The sequence below is a fragment of the Peromyscus maniculatus genome, chromosome 13 (genome assembly GCF_049852395.1).
Source record: "Peromyscus maniculatus bairdii isolate BWxNUB_F1_BW_parent chromosome 13, HU_Pman_BW_mat_3.1, whole genome shotgun sequence".
Classification (NCBI taxonomy): Eukaryota; Metazoa; Chordata; class Mammalia; order Rodentia; family Cricetidae; genus Peromyscus; species Peromyscus maniculatus.
The window spans coordinates 49,716,796-49,737,908 of NC_134864.1; the positions used below are offsets into that span (position 1 = coordinate 49,716,796).

At 41.6% G+C, this 21,113-nt stretch overlaps 3 protein-coding genes across 13 annotated transcripts in view; 2 read left to right on the forward strand and 1 right to left on the reverse strand.

The window, feature by feature from the left end:
• Positions 1-11,304, forward strand: part of Mettl21a (methyltransferase 21A, HSPA lysine) — a 70,393-nt gene extending 59,089 nt beyond the window's left edge. The window contains exons 4-5 of the mRNA XM_042260227.2: positions 6,978-7,077; positions 11,094-11,304. Coding sequence (XP_042116161.1) covers positions 6,978-7,077; positions 11,094-11,163 — 170 coding nt within the window. The 3' untranslated portion in view covers positions 11,164-11,304. The remainder of the gene's footprint in view (positions 1-6,977; positions 7,078-11,093) is intronic.
• Positions 1-18,835, reverse strand: part of Creb1 (cAMP responsive element binding protein 1) — a 62,435-nt gene extending 43,600 nt beyond the window's left edge. For 2 of the 11 annotated variants that reach the window (XM_006974998.4, XM_006974997.4), the window contains exons 1-2: positions 18,553-18,689; positions 918-1,039 (exon numbers count right to left, since the gene is read on the reverse strand). In XM_006974998.4, the coding sequence (XP_006975060.1) occupies positions 918-1,031 (114 nt within the window). In that variant the 5' untranslated portion in view covers positions 1,032-1,039; positions 18,553-18,689. Of the gene's footprint in view, positions 1-917; positions 1,040-1,233; positions 1,464-18,552 lie in introns of those variants that run through there. The other 9 variants (XM_076550246.1, XM_015993900.3, XM_076550242.1 and 6 more) reach the window with 8 other exon arrangements.
• LOC143268244 (uncharacterized) lies at positions 17,818-19,512 on the forward strand. Its single transcript, XM_076549418.1, has 3 exons — positions 17,818-18,175; positions 18,226-19,020; positions 19,245-19,512. The coding sequence occupies exons 1-3, from the start codon at positions 17,818-17,820 to the stop codon at positions 19,370-19,372; spliced, it is 1,281 nt and encodes a 426-aa protein (XP_076405533.1). The 3' UTR covers positions 19,373-19,512.
• The last annotated feature ends 1,601 nt before the right edge of the window (positions 19,513-21,113 follow it).

Genomic DNA, 21,113 nt, shown 5'->3' on the forward strand with positions numbered 1-21,113 from the left:
CTCATCCCAGCTGTGGTGAGCCCTGCATTTTCCCAGAACTTGTGCTGAGCAGCCATCTCCATAGCAGAGCCTTAACTCTTAGAGAAACTGAGCTAGGCCAAGCCAAGCCTCTCAGGACCACTCTGCTGGGGAGCCTTCCAGTTAAAGAGGAACCAGCCAGGCGTGGTGGTGCACGCCTTTAATCTTAGCACTGTGGAGGCGAGGAAGGTGGATCTCTGGGAGTGTGAGACCAGACAGGGCTACACAGAGACATTCTGTCTCTAAAAACAAGGAAAGAAAATATCAGTCTTATCCTACAGGTTTCTATGCATTTGGTCTTTATATTAAGCACATTTTCACTAATATCGAGGTAAAGATTTGTTAATACAGGAAAAACAGATGAGAACAAAACAGTAAGTGCAGAGATGACGGCCTTAAGGACAGGATGCTTCAAACAAAACCAGACTAAACTTCTGTACTTTCAAATGCAGAGGGGAGAAAAACTGCTATCGTTCTTAGGACTGATTCACACATTAATTTACTTGCTTAATCTGCTTTTTAGTATTAGACTGTAAAAACTTAGGCTTTCAAATATATCAGCACCTCCAGGTCCCAAAATAAGTGTGTGCGGTATTAAAACAAAAACAAAAACACAAGGCAGCTGTCATCAAGGTTTTATCACCTTGAGAGGGCCCATTAATTTATGTTAGTAAAAAAGTAGTTATTTCTGGATCATGTCACTACATACTATAATAATGTTTAATGGTGCAGTTTACTGTTCATTAATCATTACTATCATTTCTAAACATAAGCTAATACTACCAATGAATCGGAATTCTGATAGTCTTAAGAAAATTTCCATCATTTTATGTCTATTTTTATTAAAAATGAAATTCTCTTGGAAGAGACACAGCCTGGAGTCTCCGTGGACTTTATACCTGGGCTAATGTGGCAATCTGTGGTTGGGCTTGAGCTGTCATTTGTTGGTTTTCAGCTTCTGTTACAGCAGCATCTCCACTCTGCTGGTTGTCTGCTCCAGATTCCATGGTCATTTAGTTACCTACAATAACATGGAAGAGTGTTACGAGCACTACAGTGCCTTGTACTTGCGTGACTTTAAAGGCAAACTTCAAGTTATAAATAGGTCTATGTGATGGTTAGGTTAGTAAATGCACTTAGAAATCTAGTTAAAACAGAAGAGAGCTGACCTTTTACTCAACTTGTTCAAATCTGCTGAGCTATAAACCCTAGTACCTTCAAAGAACAAACAATGAAGAAATGCAAGTCTTCTTTTGGGTGTTTCTTGCTAACAGGAAATAGGAATGGTCCCTCTCGTGACTCTTCCTTTACTAACGAGGAGGGCAGGTGGCAGCAAAGCTGACTTTCTCAAGCTGCACCAGTCAGGTTCAGAAAGAGGGTAGAAAGCAGGAGCGAGTGTCAGGTCTGAGATACTGGCTTCAGATCCCTCCTCTAGGCATTTCCTCCTGTCAGAGTAAGAAGCAGAGCAACTGTAAGACACTCCCTAGCAGATAATGGTAACAAGGCAAATCAGCCCAAGTGGCAGAAGTCCACGTGGTGGGACATGGAGGTAAAAAGGTAGTAAGATTAAGGCCAGAGCCTAATCAGAGACTCCAAATACTGAGAAAGTCATGGTGCTCCACTCCCCACCCATGGCAGAGCTCAACACAGAAGCAAAACACCTTTTCATATATTTGATTATAAGCTCTGGATAAGTCAATACTGGACTCTTGTACATTTTAGACCCTGTTTTGTTAAGTGTTTTGCATCTGTGTAGTGCTCTGGCACCTCACAGCAGCAAAGTCAGTGGAGAAAGCTCCTAGAAGCAGGAGTTACATGCAGATTAGTACAGTTTCAGATAACTGGGGAAGCAACCCTTTCTAAATAATTTTTTTGGTGGCGGAAGGGAATACTTCCGGTGTATCCCTCTTCTAACTCAATGCCTACATATTACCAGACAAAAATAGATATTATGAGCAATATCTATACTCACCCCTCATGTAACAGAAATCTCAATGCTTTACCAAACAACTCTAAAACTAAGAATCAAAATTGGCATCCATCCTCATGATCATTATATACTATCAAAATGTATCCAATATTTAACATATCATTATCTATAAGTAATAGGTTAAATTGAAGATAAAATGTTTCTTCAGAAATGAATATAAAAAGTTAGAAGTACCAGCATCCACAAAACACAGACGACAAAGTAAAAAGGTCACTAGACTTGATAACATAGTTATTTAAAACAGTCATAAAGCTCCCAAGACACTGGGAAAAATAACTGCCATGAACGCCACAAAATCATCCGAAGTAGAAGTATGAGTCAGTATGAAACTCAATGTTTAGTTTACAAAAATGCAGTTCAAAAGTATCTGATGTCGAATTTGGTTTTTAACACCATAAAACCATCTTTAGGAGGGCTATGAAAAGAATTACTTCAGTAAAAAGAAACCTGTCTACAAAGTAATGACGTTAAATGGAAGGGAATCCCATTCATGTTTTAAAAAAAAGGAAAACAACAGCTGTGAAGGATGCATTCATGGAAAGAGTGTGGGGTGCTATCTACAGAACTTCTACAGGATGGCAAGTCTCATCATCTGGTATTCTTTTTACATACTTTACTATCAGTACTGGTTGATTTTTTTTCCTTCTAGGGATTCAAGAGTGTTTGTACAGCTTAAAGAAAAAAAAAAACTCATCAATATCACAAGTCATGAATAACATTTGTAAGCTATGAACCCAAACTATATTTCAATAGTGATTTGAAGATACCCACTGACATTTTCTCAAATCTCACTTGTTTTTGGCTGACTGCTTGCTCTGTATTTACGAATGGGGGGAAAATCTGAAATAACCTGGTGATTATCATTCATGAAAATTTAAATTATCATAAGTTATGCTCTAAGATTTTTAAGAAAAACATGCTATGTAAATATAGAAAAACAATTGATCTATACTCTTGACCTGGAGGAAATGGCATGTGGTATAAAGCAGTCCTTTTGGGAGCAATAAATGAGTACCGGACTACCTCCTTTGCAGATAAAGGAGACACAATCATTTATAAGGACTACTCAGCCCACACACATTCTCACAGCTGTGCTGCCATCCACAGTTTCCCTCTACCATTTGATCAAAGGCAGTCTACAGACGGGCCACCTTTTTTGTTTCTATTACAACACACTCAGACTACTTTAAAAAAAATTTAAGGTATAAGGCTTCCTTATGAGATTTTGGTTCAGAAAATAAGATTCATTACTAAATCACAATAAAAGATGAGAAAATTTAATTATAGCCACAGACACTCAAGACAGGGCCATGATTTTCTTTACCCTCCCCCCCCCCAACTAGATAATACTCTTTCTCATTGGAAGTTATAGTTTTTCCAATGGTTACACGCCCCCAACTAAACTACCAGTATTTTATTACCACTTCATTCAGATGGCTACCAACCCTTATTCAGGGTAGGGATCAGCCTTAAACTGTTAACTTTTAGCTTAAACAGACACCAACCAAGTGGGCAACAGCACCAATAGTGTCTTTCATAAGCAAACAGTGCTGGTAAGAATTACTATGGCAGGTGAGAAGGTTCCTGGGCTCAACCACAACAGACACTCTTCTTTTGGTTTTCACCTTGAAGGCACTACAACAGCGATCTGCCAGTTGGACTGAGCTGACATTCGAAGTGGGATCATTTATGCCACACTTCAAAACTTGTGCCTGTTTATGTCCTCTAGTATGGGAAGAACAGACTGTATAGCAACATGTGTAGAGTCTTCAGTTTTATCATTAATCCAACTGTCGTATCCAGGCATAGATCAACCTATCAGAAACAATTTGTGGGATCTTGAACAAGTAAGAACATAAAAATTAGCCTCTGGGGCGGAGGCAAAGCAGGTAAAGGCGCTTGCCATGCAAGCCTGACAACCTGCATTTGATCCCTGGAAGCCTCAAGGGAGAAACGACAACAAACAAACAAACAAAACGGACTCCACAAAGCCATCCTCCAAATGCCATCCCTACCACTCCATCATAAACACAGTAATGATTTTAAAATCATAACTCTCCAAGTTACTGGATTTGGAATTTTTTGAGTGCAATGGGCTAATTCACAACAAAATCATTCCCTTTACTAATATACTTTGCTAATAATAGTCTTATTTTATCAATTTACATGATACACATTATGCATATATGAAAACACTATATCTAAACATGCTGACCATTGTTGAAGCTACTAAGAGAAAACAAAGAACAGAATGAAACTTTAGACAACTTTTCCTTATCGTGCTTACATTCTGCTGGGCAGGAGCAGGGCAAAAGAGCAGGCAAACAAGATGTCTACCACGTCAGAGGGTAGGAGTGTGCAGGAAAATCAGACTAGTAAAAATAGAGGCGATACTGTGTGGCACATTGGTCAGTGTCATGAAGGCTGACCACCAGATCTGTCCTAACAAGGTAGCCTTAAATTCCCTAAGTAGCACCCACACAGAAGTGTGCTGAATCAGAAATAAATCTGGCAGCACTACCTCCCTATCTGTCTACATCAAGTTAACACAAATTGTCATCAAACTGCAAATTAAAGCTCATCAAAGCTAGCCAAGCTGTCACTTTGACAATCACTAAATGAAGAGGAGGTTGTGAACCTTCACTTCTTCTTCTTCCTGATTTTTATTCCTTTCCTAAGAACCTCAGTCCGTAAGATCCTCAACAGTCCACAAGTTGTTGAAAAGTAAATCCATCTTCAGGGGCCGCAGATGGTTGAGCAGTGCAGAGTACACACTGACTGCTCTTGGAGGGCCCCAAGTTTGGTTCCCAGCACCCACATCAGGCAGCTCACAAAAACCTCTAACTCCAACTCCAGGGGATCTGAGGCTGTCTCCTGGCTTCTGCTAGTACCTGCACAAACATGCCTAGTCTCACACACGCAGACACATATTTAAAATAAAATAAATCTTTTTAAAAAAGAACAGATTCATCCTTCTCATAACCTGGCTATTTAAGCCCCTAAACTCACAAATTTAATTATTTTAAAGATGCAAGATAAGAGTTCAAAGAAATGCATTTCTAACTAAAGGAATGCATGCTGTTTGTTAAAATGGAAATGACCTCAACTAGAAATGAGAAAAAGGTTCCCCAGCACAAGAACAAGCTCACAACTCATCTTCAACTATTCAAACTCCAGGGCAACTCTGGCAATAGGCATATTTGGGCACATAATTTAAAAGCTGACTAGTGTTAAGAGATGACTCAGCAGTTAAGAGTGTGTGCTGCTCATTCAGAGGGGCTGTGCTTGTTTCCTGGCAGTCACATGACCAGCAGCTCTAATTCCACTCTAGGATCTGACACCTCTGGCCTCAGTACGGACCTACACTTATATGTACATATCTACACACACACACACACACACACACACACACACACACACACACACAACCTTAAAGATAAATCTTTAAAATAAACCTTACAACTCCGTTGTCATAAATTCATTACAAATGTCCTGCAGAGGTACACCCACTCTTACACAGGACACAATCATTTCTGGTTCTTTTGTACTTGGTTTCAGTTTCCTGAAGAGTCTGAAAGCCTTGTCAATGCATCCTTCCACCTCTGTTACGTGCTTCCTTCTGAAATGTTACTGGAGAGTGGAAAAGCTCAGCTTCTGTGTGGCACAAGTTATTTCCCAGCCGATAACCACGTGGCACTGCTTGCACTCCTCCACCTTCACCCCTGCTTTCTGCTTCTTTCTGGTTGTTGCCTTGAATTCACATTTGCCATTTGGCTGTTTTGGTATGTCTAGTCTATCAGAATTGAGATGTATGTAATCAACACTCCAAACAGAGCAATGTTACAATTTTCTGAGACTAATAATAGTCTCTTGGTGGTAAATACAGCATCCCTTCATTGAAACCAGGTAAGAAAGTCATATTCAGTCATTATATGCATACCATTTTAGACACATACCCAACTCAATACTTATTAACTCCAACTGTCTAAACCCAAGATTTGGTCAGACTGTTTATATTCTTTAAAAAAAAAAATCAAAGTGTATTGATTTTAAAAGAATCAAGACAGGCAATGAGATCAACTAAAATAAATAGCTATCTACACCAAGTTGATTAAATTCTGTTCTAAACTCAGTTCAAACAGAGAATAAATCTATACTTAAGTCTCTTCTCTAGATAAAAGAAGACAAGAAAAGTTGCATGTAACATGAAGGTGATTGTACTGTAATGACTTAAATTAATTCTAGGGGCTGGAGAGAGAGTTCAACAGTTAAAAGTGTTTGCTTCCTCTTCCCCGATCAGTTAGGTCCCAGGACACCAGGTGGTTTACAATAGCTTGTCACTCTTGTTCTAGGAAATGAGACACTCTGATTGATGCTGCAGGTACCCAAAAATGTGTGGTGTATGCGCTCCTGTGCGCTCTCTCTCTCTCTCTCTCTCTCTCTCTCTCTCTCTCTCTCTCTCTCTCTCTCTGACACACACACACACACACCTTATAAATAAATAAATACTTGAATAAATTCTAGAAAGGCTTTAGTTTTCATACTTTCATAGACAATCTATACCAACAGTAAATACCAGTATAACCTAACCACCACTCCAAATGGAGACAGCAAATAGCAACACACTGCAATATTACTTAATAAAGTACGATTTATTTGCTTAACTCAGAGAAATTTTAATTTCAGTATTTTATGGTTTACTGCAGTTTTGTAATTACCATGCTATTGGAAAGCCAGTTTTAAAAGGTTGAACATGTAGTATAGCTTAAGAAAAGGCAGTTCTCAAAGCAAGCATTCAGCAAGTGAATTGGGAAAGTGTTATGTGATTTGTGTGAACATTGTGCGACTTATGGCAGTCATTTGTGAGTATCAAGTATGCAGTTCTTTTCAACAAGAAAGCTGAGAAATCCAAGTTTCTTATCTTCTTTTTCAACTACAGGCAACATTCACTTGCCTTGTTTTCTTTCAGGTGGGACTCCACAGGGCTCTGAGAACAAGCTTTCTGCTATCTGGTCACCAGGAGATAGTGTTGCCTGGCAAGCAACTCCAACTGCGCAGCATTTGAAACGGTACCGTCTTTAACGATGGTATTAGTGCCTTTAAAAACCGAACATTTATTTACCATGCGCATGCACAAGTAGGGCAGTCAGGGGGCAGCTCTGGGGGGTTCTCACCTCCCGCTAGTAGGTTCCTGAGACCGAGCTCAGGTCACCAGGCCTGGCAGCAAGCACCTTTACCCACGGGCCTCACATGGCCACGTGTTTAGCCCGCCTCTTCCCAGTGAACTTTCTTTGTAAATTACAGCTTTTTACACTGAGCCTTTTCAAAAAGCTGACACTCTAGGCAAGGTCTACATGTAAAGTGCTACAAAATGGACCTGGAAGCTTGTTTCTTTAAAAAAAAAAAGACTATACACCTTCAAAAAGCAGTTACTTTTACAAAAGTAGTTTTCACATTGAAGGAGAGTGAAACTGTCTTTAAATTTTAAGTTCTGCTTTATAAACTAGTCCAATTCCCAAACTGTAAGGATCCCAAAGTCATGACCTGAAGTTAAATATTTAGAATTCTATTTGACGTGGTTAGCAAAACCTAAGTGACTATGTGAGATCACCACACTCAATGGACACTGAATGCCCACATATTTTAACATAGTTTAAACAGCATGTTAGTTATTTTGAACTAAGTCTTGAAATGCTACTCTTGGTGAAATGTTTACATGTCAGATACGGAACAGTGAAAGCTCAGCTCCCCGAGGTGAGACTGCATGCTAGGGCAGGGGTCAGAAGACACACATTCTGGCTTTGACCTCACAGACAACTACAGATGCTGAGAGGTCTGTAAGGAATTTATAGGTTGCAGGGCTATCCTCACAGCCATCAATATTATACAAGTGGAAAACTGTATGTATAGTAAACATTGAAACTCCACAGTCTAACAAAATATGCGAATCATTTTAATTATGTGTTGCCCACCAGTCAGTCAGCAAGTGAAAACAAAACAAAACAAAACCCAAGGATCTAGCAGACTATATTTAAAACAGACAAGGATATTCTAAAAAGCTGACAAACGGCATGCAGACAAGGGTACACGTTTTTATTTTATTTACTTATTTTTTTACATTAGGGTTTATTACTGGTGTAACACACTGAGAATCTGGACAAATATATAATGACATGCATTCACCATTAAAGTATTATACAGAATATTTCTCTTTATGTATGTATGATTTTGATAGAAGACATGGTTCAGTATTTTTATCTCTAGTCTTGAAGTAATCAACTTCAAGTCTAACCTTCCAGGTAGACATATATTTTTTTATTATCATGATACTGATTTCTCAAAAAGTCATTTTGATTAACACAATTTCAATATCATTCTTAGGTTTCAGAGGAAGATAACACTATGTAAACCATCAGAATTAATGAAAACTCGAAGTACAAAACACTTTTTTATGCCAAAAATAAATTTCCTCTTTAGGTTAAAAAAAATCTGCAATTAAACCAGGCCTGGTGGTACACACCTTTAATCTCAGCACTTGAGTGTGTGAGTGTGAGTGTGAGCGTGTGCGTGTGCGTGTGTGTGTGTGTGTGTGAACACACTATCACTCACCTCATGTTTAAGTTTAAAACTGAATTTCCCAAATAGAATAATTTATAAGTAAATACATGGCACCCACACTAACACCATAAATTCACTCAAAACATAGCCAATGACTATGTTATGCTCAAAACTGTCACTTCTTGCCGGGCGGTAGTGGCGCACGCCTTTAATCCCAGCACTCGGGAGGCAGAGCCAGGCGGATCTCTGTGAGTTCGAGGCCAGCCTGGTCTCCAAAGCGAGTTCCAGGAAAGGCGCAAAGCTACACAGAGAAACCCTGTCTTGAAAAACCAAAAAAAAAAAAAAAAAAACTGTCACTTCTTGGCTCTTCATTTTCATTTTCTTTCATCAGTCACTTCAGAAAAGGTTATGGACACAGATTAATGGAGAAGAGCAGGAGGTAGAGCTCCACATACATTAGACTTCAATTGTTTTTCACTACAGTGGTGTTGTTTGCTAGGCTTTCAGACTTATTTGGAAATTGTGACATTAAAAAAAAGGAAAAGAAAAAGATTCAGCTAGGCAGTGGTGGTAGAAATCTTTAATCCCAGCACTTTGGAGGCAAAGACAGGCAAATCTCTGTAAGTTTGAGGCCAGCCTGGTCTACAAAGTGAGTTCCAGGATAGCTAGAGCTGTTACACAGAGAAATCCTGTCTCGAAAAAACAACCCCTTCCCCCACAAAAAAGATTACAAAGGTACAAGCAAAAAAGAAAAGAACTGATGAACTAGAAATAAAAATGAAACTATTCACGCCTTAAATAATAATATCAAGAAAGGGAGGGCAGCGGTGGCACATACCTTTAAGCCCAGCACTCGGGAGGCAGAGCCAGGTGGATCTCTGTGAGTTCAAGTCCAGCCTGGTCTACAGAGAGAGATCCAGGACAGGCACCAAAACTACTCAGAGAAACCTTGTCAAAAAAAAAAAAAAAAAAGAAAGAAAGAAAGAAAGAAAGAAAGTGATGGATGGGGCTGGAGAGATGGCTCAGTGGTTAAGAGCACTGGCTGCTCATACAGAGGTCCTGAGTTCAATTCCCAGCAACCACATGGTGGCTCACATCTATACTAGAATATGATGCCCTCTTCTGGCGTGTAGGTCTACATGTATGCAGAACACTCATGCATAAAATATAAATACATAAAAATAATTTTTAAAAAAAGTGATGGAGCAGGGCGTAGTGGCACACACCTCTGATCCCAGCACTTGGGAGGCAGAGGCAGATGGGCATCTGTAAGTCTGAGGCCAGCATGGTCTGCATAGTGAGTTCCAGGACAGCCAGAGCTATACAGTGAGACTCTGTCTCCAAAAAAAAAAAAAAAAAAGAAAAGAAAAAGAAAAAGGAAAGTGAAATGACAATCGATAGGAGAGAGAAAAATGTAAATTATGTAACTGGTAAGGCACTTATACCCAGAATGATAATTCAATTTAAAAACAGGCAAAGGATCTAAATAGATACGTCTCAAAGATATATAAAGGACCAATAAACATGTTTGAAAAAATGTCTGTTATCATTAGGGAAATAAAAATTAAAACCATATGGCATAGCTTTCTTGGCACCCACAAGAACAGACACAATGGGAAACTAGAGTAACAAGTGTTAATGAGGACATGGAGACACCAGGACCGCATACACTGCTGGCTGGAATGTAAAATACAGGCAGTGACTTTAGAAAACCACCCTACAGTTCCTCAAACAGCTGCAACAGGGTTAACACTCAGTTCAACACTTTCCTGGACATCTATGCAAGGTAAGTGAAATGTCTACATTAGTATCATTTAGTCAAAAAGTGTCCATGAACTAATGAGTCAATAATGAGTATAATACAGACTATTATTTGGTAACAAAAATTAATACTGATACATATTATATGAGTAAACTTTGAAAATAATATGGTAAGAAGCTCATCATGATTAAGAATACATTGTATGAAAAAAAAAAGAATACATTGTATGAGTTTATCCATATGAAATGTCCAAAACAGGTAATTTATAAAGCACAAAGCAGATTAGCAGTTGTCTAGGGCTGCTATGAAGGGAGCTTAGGGGATGATGGTTTCTATCTGAAGTAATGAGTATGTTCCAGGGCTGACTGTGGTAACAGACGCATACTTTGGTCACATTACAAACCACTGAACTGTATCTGCCAAACAGGTGAATTATACATAGCAATAACACTTCAAAAAGCTGATAGAGAAGCTATGATGTCCTTTATAATACACTAGAGGTCAAGAAATCTACATATTAAAATAATTCACTGTTTTCCAGCTGTATGTATGTATGTATGTATGTATGTATGTATGTTGTGTGTGTGTGTGTGTGTGTGTGTGTGTGTGTATCTTGCTTCTTACAAAAACTTAAATTTGTGTTTCATATTCAGGATTCCTTATAATGTCAATCTACGGTTAATCTAACACTCTCTTCACCAATGTGTACATATATCAAATTCACTGTCCTCATTTCATAGTGTATTTTGCTGCCTACTTCTACAGATTCTTCAATATTCCATTTGAATGCTGCCTGCCCACCAAGACTTGCTGCATGAATTTTCTTCTCTTCTAAACTGCACAGCTCTTCAGGACAGCAGTGAGCACGCATGTGTCCTTGCATCAGCACCCCTCCAGGATGTACTGCAAGTTCTTTGTGGTTAGGAGACACATATGGACACTGTACTTACAGCACCTAAACAACCTTCACTTCCTACCTGGGAATTATTTTCTTAACTACTTGAATACATTTTCTTGTGATTATCCCACCCAATGTCCCATGAACAAATTAGGCTGATAAACAGCAGCACATAACAGTAGAATATTACTATTATTATTTGCAGCAAGCTATAAGGCTTCTACTGATTCAAGACAATGGTACCCCTTTAAGAGTAACAACAGCTGGCGGTGGTGGGGCATGCCTTTAATCCCAGCACTCGGCACAGGAGGCGGGTAGATAGGAGGTAGGTAGATCCCTAGATCCGAGGCCAACCTGGTCCACAAAGTGAGTTCCTGGCCAGCCAAGCCACAAGGGAGACTTTTGTCTCAAAACAAACAAACAAATCACAAAAAAAAAGAAAAAAAAAAACTAAGAAGAATATAAATGCTTTCAAATAAGCAATAATTATCACCTTAGTGATGAAAATAAGATGCCTCCAAGTTTCTTCCTGTCAATTGCTAAAACAAGCAGGGGATAAATTTTTCAAAAATGTTTTTATTATATCCTGGCTAAATTAAACAGTGTTTGTTACATCTATATCGTAACTGCAACCAGAATCTCACGTGCAAATAATCAGCTTATTAGGATACAACTCAAACTGATTGAACAAGTCCTAGTTTCAAAGAAGACCCTTAGCGTTTGGGAAGGAAACCTTCCATCACTGCTGACATCGTTAACTTTCGGATCCACCCTTCATTTCTGCATCAAGGTCATTACTTAGCCATTTTATCTTCCCACTCAACTTACTATTCTTCAACTAAGGATCAATCTTTTCTCCTGTCAGAAAAAAATTCTGTCAATCTCCTAGATTACCTCCTTACCAAACCTTGCTTTTAAGTTATTTAGATCAAAACCTTGTTCATGATAGGCAAGTGCTCTCAAGGAGTTATATGTCCAGTTCTAACTACTGTTTGGTTTATGTAAACAGCCTCAGGAATTAAGTACTTAGTAGTTCTGGAAAATGTTTCATGGCTAGAATGTCTAACATGAGAATAAATAATATAGTATGTTTTAGGGGAGTTACCACTTTATATTTATCTGTTAAAAAGAAATGAGAATATGAAAGACGTTAGTTTTTTGTTTGTTTGTTTGTTTGTTTTTTAGTAATCCAATAATCAAAAATCTGGGCAATATAATAAAATATATTTTTCAATGGGTTTGTCTGGAAGAATTAAGAAAAGAGAACATAAGACACACAAAACCATAACTTGAGATAAGAGTATGCACAAATTAAGGGAAAAATTGAATTTTGAATGTTGGAAAAAAACTAAATGGCTGGCCTTATTCAAAGTTTTATTTTAAAAACCCACATTTATAGATGTAATGAGTTTATACTTAGTTTAAAACAATGATTCTAAGCCAGCCATGCCTTTAATCCCAACATTTGGGAAGCAGAATTCAAGGCCAGCCTGGTCTACAGTACAAGTTCCAGGACAGCCAGGGCTACCCAGAGGAACCCTGTCTCATAAAAAAAAAAAAAAAGAAAAGAAAAGACACGATTACACTGAAGGAAGAATGTAACAAAATAGCTATTTTCACACTATCAGCTTGTTGTACATCAGTGAGCTCTGATTCCACACCAGGAAGCAACTCAAACACACTGAGAAAACATTTACCTTACTGATAGCTTGCAAATACTCACAAGTCATCTGCTTTCACTCTTACCAAATCTGTACAAATGCTTTGTGCACACCTTAATTATGCAGCAGGTAAAAATAGCATGTTAATATTTTATAATACTAAGAAAACCTCCAAGCAACAGTTAAGTCTTATAAAACTATAGCCTGCATGGCCACAATACTTTCATTCTCAATTTAAGCCCTTGTACCTACAATTAAGTCTACCATGACAGCTTTACTTAGTAAGTGAAGAAAAAAGTGGGATGCACTGTTTAGAAAATCAGTCACATGTATACATAAAATGCACTACAGCTTAATGCTGCTTTGAAGAGCAAAGAAGGAAACAAAGAGCTATTGAGATTTGTTCTGTGCTTGGGTTGAAATGCATTTTACTTAGTCCAGCTGACTGACTAGGGGCTTTCAAAAAAAATAGTAGCGTGAATCTCAGGAGACAGACGTGAGTCAAGCTATTCATTTCTATTTAAGCAAGAAATACAAAACTTACTGATTAATTACACTAAATAATAATAATAAAAACACCAAAAACCCATCAGAGTACTATGATCCCAAAAGGCTACAAGAAGCTAAGTCTGAATGATTTCAAGTCTGAAGCCAACCTGGGGTACATAATGAGTTCTAGAAAAGTCTTAGACTACACAATTAAGACCCTCTCTCAAACAACCAAAATGGATAGAAAGAAAAGAACCATCCTCCCTTCCAAACAAAACAAAACACTAGACTAAATGAGACACTCTTATTTTATCAATAGAAAAAAATTGCTGGGGTTGGGGATTTAGCTCAGTGGTAGAGCGCTTGCCTAGCTGGGTTCAGTCCTCAGCTTTGGGAAAAAAAAAAAGAGAGAGAGAGAAAACTGCTGATACTTTTTTGGTCAAAATAATAATTGAAAGTTCAGGATGGTAATGACACAAAGTTAAAGTCAGACTAACCTCACCTTTTGAGTTAACTTCCTACACATCTTGCTTGTCCCTAGTCATCTTAGTCTTTTAACTAAAGCAGCTAAAACTAAGGCAGTTTAAATGTCAACTTCCTTTCACAAACTACCCCATTATTTTTCACTCAAATGATTCTTGCTTAAATAAGTTTCTGTTTATTTGTTTGAGACCAAGTTTCACTAGGTAGCCCTGGCTAGAACTTACTTGACTTGCAGACCAGGCTGGCCTTGAATTCAGAGATCCAGCTGCCTTTGCCCCCTGGGTGCTAGACTAAGGACATGCACTACTACCAAGCTTGGTGGCATAATTTAAAAGGTCATGTATGTCCTAGAATCAGTTCACTAGAAGGTTAATAGATTTAAGCACATCCATATAAAAAATGCTGTTTAATGGGCTGGAGAGGTAGCTCAGAGGTTAAGAGCACTCACTGACTGCTCTTCCAGAGGTCCTGAGTTCAATTCCCAGCAACCACATGGTGGCTCACAACCATCTGTAGTGAGATCTGGCGCCCTCTTCTGGCCTGCAGTCATACATGCTGTATACATAATAAATAAATAAATCTTAAAAAGAAAAATTAAAAAAAAAAAAAAAAAAAAAAAAAGCTGTTTAAAAAAGGTCCAGGCTGGAGAGATGGCCCGAGTGGTTAAGAGGACCCAGGTTGGGTTCCAACATCCACATGATGGTTCACAACTGCCTGTAACTCCAGTTCCAGGGGATTGACCCAATGTTCTCTTCAGACCATCTCAGGCTTCTGCACACGCACAGTACCCATTCATACAATGCAATCAACCATACACATATATACGTAAAATTTAAAGATCTTTTTAAAAGGCCTTTGTGTGCTTATACAAACCAATTGCTAAGCTATAATAATCAGCCTGGGAAACAAGTGTCAGAGGGACAGACAGGTAAGGGATAACAGAATTTAAGACAATCTGTATTGTGTGCTATTATTTGTATGAAGTGGGAGATACAAATACATATTTACTTGTATATGAATAGTGTTTCTGAAGACATGTGGGCAACAGTGGATAAGAAAATAGAGGCAAATATTTTGTCATACTTTATGTTTTTTACTATAACTATTTGAATAATTAAAAAACAAAACTGAAAATGAAAAAATGGAGGGGAGGGACTTCTTTTTACTTCACCAGGAGTGTTCTCTTTCCTTTGATTGTTTTCTAATGATAAATAACTGCCCCCAACAGTTCCTTGAGAGTCAAGAGAGTGAAATTCCTCACTGGATTTGAGGGACTTTTCTGGCCTAGTGCTTTTTTTTTTTTTTTTTTTTTGCTTTGTTTTTGGTTTTTTGAGACAGGGTTTCTCTGTGTAGCTTTGCACCTTTCCTGGATCTCGCTCTGTAGACCAGGCTGGCCTCGAACTCACAAAGATCCACCTGCCTCTGCCTCCCGAGTGCTGGGATTAAAGGCGTGTGCCACCACCGCCCGGCCTGGCCTAGTGTATTAAACATGGTAAATCTAGAGAGATAAAGACACCTGTAAGAAGGCCTCAGAGGTAGGAAATTAAAGCTAAGATGAACAGTTATAATTTGCTGCAGGCCCACATTAGAGGAAAAAAAAGTACTTTCTATTTCTCTAAAAACACCAGAAGTACATGCTATTCTTCTAATTGTACAAATGAGGGAGCTGAGGCAGAGAAAATAGACACTTTCCCTTGGTCACAAAATGCCCAGTTGCAGGCATGTGAAGACTGGCAATGCTAGGATTCAAAGCAGACTTGTCATGTTTCCAAACCAGATAGATGCTCTTTCACGACACTGTCTGTCACGGGAAGTGTTGAACATTCAAATCACCATGGACTGCAGTCAAGTGTTACAACAGTATGGTCAAGTTCATACATGCACCAAGAACTAACTGCTGTAATTATCTACTTTCTGATATTATCTGCTATATTCTTAAGCTCAGACTTGAGCTCTAACTATTCAAAATACAGAAGCCAGTGCTGAAGTAACGCAGCAAGAAAGATAGTGACATGAAGGTGTAACTGGAAACTTTATATGGCTGTATCTGCCTATCTACCTGTTTATGGAATTATTAACATTTTACTTTTCAGTGACAGAGCGAAAGTATTGTCACAAGTAAACAATGTTCTCTGCTGTTTAAAAAGATTATAGAAGGTGAGACTAAAAAAAAAAAAATACAACTACTCACAACCAACAAAAACAAATGCCTTAGGAGAGACACTGCTACTTTTCTTAGAAAAAACTCTTAGTTTAGAGCTGATAAATGAGTTTCAGAAAGTGGGAAAAGGAAATTTATGTATCGGGTTTCTGTTTCTTAGGGCTCTTGAGTATTTGCAATTTTGTTCAAAAGTGATTAACACTAGTTTCAAATTCCAAAAGAAATGTTCATTTAGTATCCACTAGATAAATTCTTTCAAATAATTCATTAGCTTTCTAAATGCACAGGTCCATCCATAAATAAATAAATACATAACTAAATAAAAGCCAGAAAGAAGGAAGAGGAGGGAAACAGACACTGCTGTAATTCTTACTGGCCCCCGAAAGAATTACAATTTAGTGCCAGGTTCCAGGTGAGTGCTTGAAAATTAATGCAGACAGAAAGTGTTCCAAGTTTTACTTGCAATTGCTGAGAATCAGTTTGATTCTCCATAAATAAAATTTAAAATATCTTTTGATCACGACTGAAGAAAGGCCGCATCAGAAAAAAATTTTATTCTCAGAAGGGAAAAATTCATCTTCATGTATCATCTCTACTGGCTGGTAGAAAATCTCTGGGAAAAACTATTTTACTATTCTCACCATGTATAAAATTTCACTGGGTGGAAATAAAACTGTCTTCTCAATCCTATGGAAACATTATCTCCATTGCATCTTAATTTTCTTCACAATGGCAAATTGCTGAGTGCTAAAGACTAGCAATGCAACAAAGTTTCAGAGTTCTTACTGACACACAGGAAAATCAAACACAATGATTCTATTGTCAATCAATGTTTATTCCTAACCAAAACCCTTGTATGTATCAGTCACAATTCAATTGTAAAGTAACTGGTTGTTTTAAAAAAACAAACTGTGCATCTTTCAAAACAGCGAAAATAATGATTTGGGGCTTTGCTTTTTAAGTTGGGAAATGATCACTAGGTGCACAAGATTTTAATAGATGGCCCCAAAGTATCTTCTGCTAAACCTTTAGAAGGCTGAGGGGATGCAAGCTGAGACTAGAATCAAACTGTAACTTTTGAGAAAATACGGCAGGTTTAAATAGGTCATACTGCAATGCTCTTTGAAAATCTCTCAATATTTAATGTGTCGATGACTTTTTGACAGTCCCGTTTGCCAACATTGTAGGTGAAGGAAAGGAACGCCACAACCAGCGCTGGCTTAAATTGTCACCCACCTAGACTGGGATTACCTGCTGCATAATACATAAATAATGGACCGTTTCAATGACTATTTTTAGAGTGAGAATTCTATCAATCTTCTATTAAAGTTTAGACAGAAGTGTGTGAGAAACATGGTGAGTGAGTGAGCAAGATTAAGGGGAGATCTGATGACTCAAAAAACCTTGGCAAGACTGCCTCCCCCAATGATATAAAACAAAAAGTACCTCAGCTAATATTCGTTTCTAAGAAAGGTTTCAGAATGATTGACTTCAAGTGATTATTATCTTATTGAAAAGAGTTAAAACCGAAAGAAACCGTTTTCAAACCCCAGCTTCCCTTTTACAAGATCCCAACAGTTTCTGTAAAAAGTTATTACAAATATGTTTTCTTAGCACCCCTTTCCTTCCCAAAAGAATGCATTTCCATGACTACGGAGTAGTTGTCGTCTTTTTTTTTATTCTTCATCTTCAAACCCTATGTGAGGGATATAGTCAAAAATCCCCCCTTGGAGCAGCCAAGGGCAGAAAACAGCATTTTCTCCAACCGCGTGGGAGAGCAGGGGGAGAGGGGCAAGAATGAAATACGGCACCAGAGAAAACCTTGGGTTTCGAACTTTTATTGCACAAAGAGCGGAGAGGAAAAGCAGGTCGGACGCGGCTGCGGCTCGTCCGCTCGCGCCCAGCCGGCACCGCCGCGAAGGCGGCAGGGAGAGAGAGCAGCACCTTCACCTCCTCTGCCCTCAACTGTCGCCTTCTTCTTCCTCCTCCTCCTCCTCCTCCACCCCCCACGGGCACCCAGGCGGCGGCCCGGGCGGCCAGCCCGGCACAGCCGGGGCGAACGAGGGAGCGAGCGGGCGGGAGGCGAGCGAGCAAGCAAGCAGGCGGGCGGGCGGCCTCCCCCGGGGCGGCTGCACTCCGCTCCGGCTCCGGCTCCGCGCCTGGCCCGGCCCGGCCCGGCGGCGGCGGCGGGAACGCGGGCGCCAGCTTGCCGCGGCCGGCCGCCCGGCTGCTCGCCCGCCCGCCCGCCCGCCCGCTCGCACCCCGCCCCGGCCGCCCCCCGCCATGAGCGCCGCCGCTGGCTGCAAGGCAGAGTCGCTGCCGCCCGGCCGCCGCTGGCTCCAGTCCGCCGCCATTATTCTTTGTTCGCTGCGAGCGGCGGCGGTGTTGTGGGGCTCGGGCGGAGGCTCCATCTTTACCGCGGCCCCTCCTGCCAGGGGGAAGGCCCCGAGCGCGGGTGTCCGGCGCCTCCCCGGCCCCCCTCCGTCCCCCCGGCTCTCTCCGGCTCCTGCCTCCTCCTCCTGCTCCTCTTACCGGTGGTACAAGCTCCTCCGTCACTGCTTTCGTTCGCGGCCCGGATCTCGCTGGAGTTTTATTCTCTCCCCCACGTAACACACCGCGTCAAACTACACCTCCGCCGCGTCACTCACCAACACTCCGCTTCTCCCAGCCGCCCGGGCCACAGGCAGCAGCAGCCGCCGCCGACTGAGGAGCCGCAGCCAGGGAGCCAGCCAGCGCCGCCCAGTGCCGAGTGCGCAGCGGCCACTCACGGAAACAGCCGAGCTCGGGCCCGGAGTCGCTCGACAGGCCCCGCCCCCGCGCGCCGGCGGCGGAACCTGCCGAAGGCCTTCGGCCTCTTCCGGGAGCCGCGCAGAAGGGACGGCTGGTGGCAGGCAAGGTGGTGTAGGCGGGCTGAGACCGGCTCTGGAGGAGCGGGGTCCAAACCTCAATGCGGCGTGCGGAGGCTTCAAACGCCGGCCGAGGAAATTTGGAGGAAGCGGGGTTTGTGTGTGGCCAGATGGGGGGATTCCCGGGGTGGCGGGCACTTGATGGAAACCCCCCGCGCGGTCTGATCCTGCGGCGGATGCAGACCGCCCGGGAACTTTGACATGCCGCGAGGGCCCGGAGCCGCCCCGGCGGCGCTGGAAGGGCAAGCAGATAACCGGCCACCGGCCAGGGGAATCTGCAGAGAACGGTCTGCAGCGGGCCGAGCTGGTTCTTTGCAGGGATGAAAGCTACGGAACACGTGGTGCGTGAGATTCAGCTTCGCTGCGGGTACAGCCAAAGCCCTGGGGGACGTTGTCCTCCCTCTGAGGCCGGAGAAGTGATCTGCTCTGGCCGATGCTGCTGCTAACACTCGAGATAGACTCTCACCCTACCTGCCTGCCTTTTTTTTTTTTTCAGGCAACATCCTGTGTTGCCTTTTCTCAGCCATTTCTGCAGCGGTGGCTTGCAGCTGCGGCGCGGTGGCGCGGCTTCCATCCTTTGCACCCCTAGAACTTGACAGAGTGTGACTTCCGTAGCCAGCCAGGGCAGCTGCTCTCTGAGGTTACCCCTCAGCACCAGCTCTCCACCCCTCTTTGTTGAACCTCTCAGTCTTCTCCCTATAATTTTTTCCTACTGGACTCTGGCCCTTATTGACATTTTGTAACACTGAGCTTGTCTCCGTTCTGTGTCCTACCCCTTCCTGCTTTTCCAGGGACATTGCCGCTGAAGAGTATCTTGGTTTTTCCTTTTGGTTCTAACCAGAACTGTAAACATGCTAATGCCTCTTCCTTTCTTTGAAAATACTCTCCTGGGACCGGTGAGATGGATAAAGACCCTTGCCATCTAACCCAGCCTGTTAATCTGGGATTACTTGCCTGAACCCACATGGCAGGAGGAGAGAACCCACGCCCCTAAATTGCCCTTTGACCTCAGCACTTACATCATAGTACACAGTAGTAGTATATGTGGCCAATAAATAATGTAAAAAAGCTTCCTCCCTCAGTCTCTCAGCGCTCCGCCTGTCCTTCACTATCCCTCTCCATTTGCAGTGGCTCTGCATAGTCACATTCTTCCTGTCTCTCTAGTTTTCAGTCTTCCTTTTAGAAGACCATCCCAGCATTTGACCTTGTTGGGCGTCTTCCAGATACGCTCTTGGCTCTTTTCCTGCCAGTTTTCCCCTTACCCCAATTCTTCAACAACTAGCTTCTCCTAGGCTGGAATCATCTGAGCCCTGAGCTCAGAGAGCCCCGATAGTCTCTTTCCTCGGTGGATTCATCCTCTTCTGCTACGTCCTCTCTTGGAGCTCCAGTCCTCATTTAAGCCTTGCCCCGGAACTCTAAATTCATTTTTGCAGCAGCCTCTGCTTCAGGTCCACATGGATGGATGGCCAGAATATGTCAGCTCTACTCAGCAGTCCTTCCTAACCTCCCTCCCACAGTTCTTAGCTCAGTAAAGGGTTGGGACAACCATTCAGATACTCTAGGAACCTAGCACACTCCCGATTCGAGTTAGGGTCGCCTGGATTGTCTGCTTCCTGAAGATGTGCGTGTATGACCTCTGTCACCACGCCATCCATTCCTTTGCCGCCACTCTCCGCTAAGCTGCCGTTCTGTCTTGCCTGCGGTCCTGCAGTGGCCACTGTCCGTCCGCCTTCTCCAAAACTGCCCTTGCCTCACTCCAGTCTGTTTACCACACTGCTGCCAAATGAACTGTAAGGACACAGATCCGGTCGGGCCACTGTCCTTCCCAAAGCCCTTCCATGCTTTCATTTTGCTTGGTGTACACCAGCTAAAGCTCCATTATGCAGACTTGTTTCTCCCACCTTCTCCAGCTGCCTCCTTTATTTTCTGTTCTCCAGCCATGTTAACTAGTCTCTGTTTCTCAGACTCTTCTTCCCCTTTCCCTTCTAGGACAGGCTCTGACCTCAGGGGGGTTGTGCTTGCCATCCCCTTCCCCCAGCATACTCTTATCAAGTTGTGATCTGTCACTTTCTTTTCTGATTTGTCATAGCTGTCATTTATTTGTCCATTTTCCTTGTAATGTGTGTACAGGGCAGGATTCCCTCTGTCTTTTCACTGCCTGCGTCCCATCCCTAGCAACGTGATATC

What these genes read in the sequence shown, in the direction of transcription:
- LOC143268244 (XM_076549418.1), top strand. Translation starts at nt 17,818, where the DNA reads ATGAAATACGGCACCAGAGAAAACCTTGGGTTTCGAACTTTTATTGCA. An exon ending in TCCGCTCCGGCTCCGGCTCC is followed by an intron (nt 18,176 to 18,225) that starts GCGCCTGGCCCG and finishes CGCGGGCGCCAG; the next exon opens with CTTGCCGCGGCCGGCCGCCC. An exon ending in GGAAATTTGGAGGAAGCGGG is followed by an intron (nt 19,021 to 19,244) that starts GTTTGTGTGTGG and finishes GGTTCTTTGCAG; the next exon opens with GGATGAAAGCTACGGAACAC.